Here is a 6,882-nt window from a genome sequence, read left to right as displayed (position 1 = left end):
AGTCACATTCTCAACATATAGGATCAAAATTTATATTTACACGAGGGTAATTTGGGGCAAAATTTGCCCTGGGCTTCATAGAGTTCTAAGGGGTTTTGATCCTTGAATAATTGCTGAAAATATGACTCTGGCCCGAGGTCTGTAAAGACAGCAGGCTGTCTAAACAGTGTCTTCCTGGAGCAAATTCAGCACTGGCATCCTGTCACATCTGGAGAACAAGCATGTGTTTCTCACAGAAGAACAGTTTTGGGCAGTAGTTGTTTCAACAGCTGTAGTGCAGCTAAGATTTAGCTAGATTGGGCTTGGATTGTACAGATTAATTTCTAACACAACTGTTTTCTTTCCAACCCGGTTATAGGTGCGTAACAGCAAAGCTAGTGGCTATTGCTTAGATCAGGGAGCCGAAGAGGATGACAAAGCAATCCTTTACCCATGCCATGGAATGTCCTCCCAGGTAAACGATTAAAATCCCATAATTAACGAGAAACCTTTAACTTAAAGAATTTTCAGAGGAAACGAGGTCATTTGGTGCATTTGAGCAGAGTATGGCAGTGTATGCCCGAGTTGCAAAGGAAAACATCTGGCTTTACTCCAGCCTTTTTGGGTGCCCTTCCCAAGGTTTCCAGCATGTGAATCTATACATAGATGATGCCAGTTAAGAAAACGGAAGAATCACGATAATTTGGTGTAATAACAGAGAGACCCACTGAAGATAATGAATGTAGACAGCTCTTCTCATTATGACTTGCCGTACTGTAGGACTAGCACCTCTTTAAGCTAACAGTGCATTGATCCCGTAGGCTCCTATGCAGAAATGACTTTGGCAAGCTGCTGATGTACTTCCCCAAGCAGGCAAAAAGTTAAACACGTATTTAACATCAACTTCAAAGGGCATTAAGAATATCCTTTAGGTTAATACTTTTCTAAAATAGAAGCTTTTGTCAGTCCCTGTGAATATTATTATTTTCTTACAGATGTCTGAATATTTTATACTGACATTTCTTCTTTTCATGCTCTTAGTGATGTTACTTGTTTTTTAAATACAGATTGGATATTATTTAAATCCAGGACTTGAGCTTCTTCGAACTGTAATTCCAGTTTCTTTTGAAGTGCCATCTGAATCAAAACTATGTAAATGAACATTCTCATGCATAAATAAACTCTGACCTTATCATGGGTTTAACAATTACGTGAAGTTCAGTCATACATATATGGATTTGAGGTCCTGGCTCATAAATCACCACAGAGGCAAAGCGTGGGTCACAAAATCTAAATATTGCCTACTGTGTTTAATTACAAGCTGGTGAAGAGTCACACTTTATTAGAGCAAAAAGAGATGGACAGCAATTCCTACTGAAAATCTCCATCTTTGGCAGGACCATAATGAAATATTTGACCGACACTTTCCTAGTAGAGGTGGAAGGAGAAACCTTTGAGTATGGTAAACAAAACAGTGTTGCTTAATTAGATGTCAATGAGCTTTTCAAGAAAATTCTAGTTAGAGATGTCAAGACACTCAGAGTTCAGCCTCTTACTCCATTCTAATTCCGACCAGAAAGCTGCAAATTTAAGTCCTTCCAGAAAGTCCCTTTGCAACATCTAATCCGCTATCATCGTGCTAGCATTGAGAATAATAATAAAATAAATGGTTCTGACTGTCATTTATTTTTCAATTTAAGTCCTTAACCACCCGTTTGCCTCCATGACTCCTGTTTCATAGAATATGCTTTAACTTCCAGAAGAAGAAAACAGATGAGGGCATCAGTCACTGCAAATTTACCTGAAAGGAAGTACAATGTGCCCAGCTTCTCCTGATTAACTCTTGTCAGTTTGGGGGCACTGAGTAACCCACCCCTCACCATCCAGCTCTGACCTTTTTTTCCATTAAGGAACAGGTCCTTTTCCTTTTCCTAAGATGTAAATACAGTTTGTAGATGATGCCTTTTGACCTAGACTAGACACTGGGCAGCTCTTTTCAGGTGCAAATAACAGTACACAAAGTACTTACTGCCCAAGAAGTTGAAGTTGGGTAGCAACCAGTTAAATCTCTTCTGGCTCATTTCTCCTACAGGTCTTCGCTATCCTCTCTACGTGAATTTTCTGAAAAAGCAGTTTTTAGACTTTACATTACAGCCACAAGCTAGAGGCCTTTTCTTACTAGCACTATATAAATGCATAAAAAGAGAAATTCAGTCTTCCCAAACCCTTATAATCCAAAGCAACCCCTGTGTGTGAGAACTATAAAAGCATGGGAAATGCGAGAAGTTAATCTACCAAATCATCCTGCAGCACTTTCCATTTCCCTTTTAAAAAAAAAAGAAAGAAAGAAAAAGGGAAGAAAGTTTTCATTCTGTAAGAAACATCAAGCAGAAGGCAGAGGTGATGTTTCATCTAAGTTGAGTATTTCACAGACAAGCATGGGTTGGAGCCACTGAGATGCAGCCAAGTTAATTAATGATTACACAGCTGGAAAACTTCTATCATCTCACCACAATTTACAAAATTAATTCAGTATCAGAACCACAGCTGCACAAACCCTCATCAAGGATATTCAAGCACGGAGCATGAAAGGTGTTGACAGCAAGCGCTTAAATATATTAAATAAACATTTTTAAAGCCCCTCTTCTAATCAGCCTGGCTGAGCGTAGCTGTCTGTTATGTTTAGCTTTCAGTTTCTGACATTTTTCATCTCAAGCACAGGGCATAAAATATCCCCCCTGAGTTGAGATTTGGGTTGGTTGTACACGCCTCCTGAATATAAAGGAATGTAAACACGAACTCATTTTCACCAGGTGGGTTGTTACCGGTGCTTGATGTGTCCTACTGGTGTGAAAGCCTTTCGCTGTTCAGCTATAGTCTTGTTTGGTTTTCATGCTCTTCAATTCTGACAAGGAAATTACCAGTGGGTTTAGTATATGCATGGTTCCACTGAAACCAGCAGACGTCAGTCAAGTGTCTAAAGAAAGCTGAGGTAGGAATAAGATTATTGTTCGTCTCTGATAGAAGGTTCTTTCCTTCTACTTCTGCCCCTTCTATTCCCCTGGCCTACTGCACACCCCTGAATGGCGGTGTCCTGAAATAACCAGGGAAAAATAAAACTGCCCCCCGTTACTGCTCCACAAACAAAATGCCTTTCCCTCTGCGTATTCTCAAGATCATTTTTTACCATGTTAAATCACATCTTTTCAACTATATCAGCTTTTAAATTTTTTTATTCAAACACGAGCAAGATCTTGTACGGATGCTCTGGAGTGCATTTAGCCTGGGTTCACATCAGTTAGCTTAACCAGTTTGACTTGAGTGAAGTCAGTGTAAGCCAACAGTTAGGAATATCCAGAGAAGGTTTTGCATCATTCTCAGCTGATTTCAAAACTCACTTTACAGCAAAATAGTGTCATTTTTCTATTTGCGTTCAGGAGTTCTGCAGTTTGAATCTAATCCCTCTCAGGAAAAAAGGTTTGCAAATACTGCAGAGAGAGCAGTAGGAAACAGCCCAAGGCTAGAGAAAATTCAGAAACAAAGCAGCGTATTGGGGGTCTTGAACTGCCTTGCCCCTGCACGTGGTTTGTACAATCACCTGTAAAGCCCGTTAGCTCCACAGCACTGCATAATACCCTTCTGCTGCAAAACTTCAAAAAAAATAAAAGGGGGGAGGGGTGTGTTGTGGGGAGGACCCAGCACAACCCCCCCAGAAGTGGAATGTGGGTTGTTCTGGAAGCTTCTTAGAATAGTTAGAGGACACAGGGGTTTTGAACCATCTGAGAGCACTTAAAGAGCCTCAGTGGAAATGATCACTGCCTCAGAGTCTGTCTTCCACAGGGGTTTTGAACCATCTGAGAGCACTTACAGAGCCTCAGTGGAAATGATCACTGCCTTAGAGTCTGTCTTGATGCTGCGATGTGGAGCTGATTATATGGTATGTGAAGGAGAAGTTAATAAAAGGGCATCCTGGGGTAGCAGGGCCCGGTGAACAGCCTCCTGCTCCACCCTCCTCTCTTCCCTTTCCACACCGAGAGAAAGAGGAGGCTCTGCAGCGGTGAAAGCGACAACTCCCTCGGCATTGAGATGAAGCAGAAAGCAGGGAGACCTCGATGTGGTCATTCCTGGAGCTCACAGCTATGCAAACAGATGGAGTAAGAGGAGATGAAAGGCTTTCCCTGAACTGGTGCTTGAGGGCGGATATTTAACGTTCCGCGGGGTAGAGCTGTGGTTTTCCAGAGCTGCGCACTAGGTAGCAGGTCTGATGGCTTAAAGCCGGGCGCATGAAACGGTAGTTTCTTAACGCGCAGGAAGCCGTGGATGAGATTCTGTAACAAACTTGGAAGTTTGGTAACATTTCGCTTGTGATCTGTTTGACTTATGCTGACAAGTAATCTGGAGACTTTAGATATTTTGGATTCCTAGATCAGTTCCCTTCCATCACAAACCTGTATTGTGACAATTAGCCCCGGTCCACAAAAGCCACCTACAGATATTCAAGATGTCCTTAAATACCTTCCCTTGGTCCAATATTAATACACCAAAATATATTCTGGCACGTTTAGATTCCAAAAGACTAATTTTTTTACGCTTTCGACATAGGGAATGTTTTTCTTGAGGGTCATTTTAGTGTGAATGACTGAAGGTAAGTGAAATCATCACTTAAAATAGAAGAAATGTTACCAAAAAATGTACACTCCAGCAGAAGTTAACATGAATGATTGTTTCTGCTTAACTTTATTAAACAAACCTCTCTAAAACAATAAATGACCCTCACCTGAAGCCTCTAATTACAGCCAGTAGCATTTACCAAATTGCTGAACAGTTAAGCCTCACGCAAAACTGAAATACCAGAGTATGATTCTTTATTACGAAGGCCTAAAGCATGTGTTAGCAAATTTGCTGTTATTTCCCTCATGATTTTTTTTTCCTCTCCCATTTTTGGATACTGATTGCATGGTGGGATTTTTTTTCAGTAACATTTGTTTACAAAAACTAATTAGACTTGTTGCTATCAATAGCCTCTAACGGAGCTCTCAAGAACAAACTGCATGGCAAATTGACATCGTGTCCTTGTTAAATCAGCTCCTGCTGAGTGGGTATGATTTCCATATTGATTACTTCACGTTCTTGATTGCCCTTTTGCAGTGAAACAGTGGGTAGGGAGTGGTGGAGAGCAGAGGTGTGAGGGAGGGTGATACTCTGTCCTAGGACCCCGCGTTGGTAAAACCAGTTTTCCAAGCTTTGCCCTTGAGCAGCGTGTGCCAGAGCAGGACGGTCCCAACAAGCAGCAGGACAAAGGACTCCTCACCAGCGCGTGGGGCAGAAGCTGGCAGGGAAGGCAGCTGCAGGGTGGCTTTGTGTGCCATCGCTGGGGTCCTTGGGGCTGGGATTAAAGTCTCCCCTTCCCTTTCTTCCTCAGCTTGTCCGCTACAGCTCGGAAGGTGTCCTGCAGCTGGGGCCGCTGGGCTCCACAGCCTTCCTGCCTGACTCCAAATGCCTCGTGGATGACGGGAAGGGCAGGACACCAACTCTGAAGAAGTGTGAAGATGTTCTGAGGCCAGCACAGAGGTTCTGGGATTTCACACAGGTAGGGAAGAGCTCAGGGAGCTTTGCAGAGACAAACTGGAGAGGAATGCTGGTGTAGGGGTTATTTAATGAAAAACAAGAAGGTCCTTAGAGGGTTGTCTAGGAGTCCCCCCTTATGCCTTCTAGAAAGAGTCAGGTATGTTTTCCATGGATCACGTCCTAGCCAGGAATTTCCTTATTGCTAGGGATTTTGGGCTATGCTTTTTGGGAATTTTTAGTTGTCCTTTGTTGGGATATCTTCAGTTTCTGTAGTGATTGTCAAGAATGTACTTCTAATTTTGTGTGTGTGTGTGTCTAGGATTTTTTGTTTCTAGAACTTTTCAAGGAATTTTCTAGCTGCTTTCTAGGATTTTTTAGATCTAGAGCTTTCAAATATTTTTTAGCATTTTTGAAGGCATTCTTACAGTTTCTGCGTTTTCCTCTATCTTGGTGTCTGTAGGGAATTTCTAGTACTTGTTACAGTGCTAGAGTACTTATTTTCTAGTGATTTCTGGGGAATTTTCTAGCAATTCCTAAATCTAGAAATATTAAGGAATTGTGTTAGCATTTTGTATGTATTGTCTAACACTTTCTAGGGGCTTTTATCACTTGGTATATACAGAACTTTCATGCTTTCCAGGGATTTACAGGTCTAGCACTGTTTTTTCTAGTCTTTTCACTTTTTCTACTCCTCCTTCTAAATATTTTTTTTTTTTCCCCAGAATGGTCCAATCATCAGCAGAGACACTGGCCGTTGTCTAGAAGTGGAAATGTCAAAGGATGCAAATTTTGGGCTCAGATTAGTGGTACAAAGGTGCTCGGGGCAAAAATGGATGATTAGAAACTGGATAAAACATGGCCGACACTGACTGCTGGGGCCGGGAAGCTGCCTCTCCTGCCATTGTCCATCGCTCGGTGTGCCACATCTTGCAAGGCATTTGTCTTAAAGCGAATTAGTTTGAACAGGACTTGGCTCTTAAGAGTCCTCCATAGTTGGGCATTCAAAGGAAAAAAGAAGAGAAAGAAAAGCAGACACATACACGCCCTATTTGACTATTCCTTGCTCCCATAGATGACCTGGGAAGTTTAAAAAGAGTTTTCCGTTGATTTGGAAATCTTACGAAGATCAGAACGCAACAGAAAAGTGGGTTCCTTCAGCTCTCCTAGAGGAATTAATAGACAGGTGTTTCCGTGATGAGTTCAGAGGAGAGATCCCAATACTGCCTCATAAAGAGAGTTCTCTGATGGGTGGCTTTTTAGCTTTAAGTTATTGACTGGTGCACAACTCCTACGGTGAATAATCATGTGCCTTTTTTATTGTACTTCATATAAAAG

General features: G+C 41.7%; 1 protein-coding gene across 1 annotated transcript; it reads left to right on the top strand.

Moving 5' to 3' along the window:
• Positions 1 to 358: 358 nt before the first annotated feature.
• LOC104489765 (polypeptide N-acetylgalactosaminyltransferase 9-like) lies at positions 359 to 6,416 on the top strand (the record flags this gene model as incomplete). The annotated part of the gene is made up of 3 exons (XM_010131969.1): positions 359 to 454; positions 5,402 to 5,569; positions 6,270 to 6,416. Coding segments are annotated over 3 exons (411 nt in total), but the record flags the coding sequence as incomplete, so codon positions are not given.
• Positions 6,417 to 6,882: the final 466 nt, after the last annotated feature.

This window comes from Buceros rhinoceros, unplaced genomic scaffold, assembly GCF_000710305.1.
Source record: "Buceros rhinoceros silvestris isolate BGI_N320 unplaced genomic scaffold, ASM71030v1 scaffold4460, whole genome shotgun sequence".
In the NCBI taxonomy this organism is placed as follows: Eukaryota; Metazoa; Chordata; class Aves; order Bucerotiformes; family Bucerotidae; genus Buceros; species Buceros rhinoceros.
Note: the sequence above shows the minus strand (reverse complement) of the source record. Positions and strands in the feature narration are given on the sequence as shown.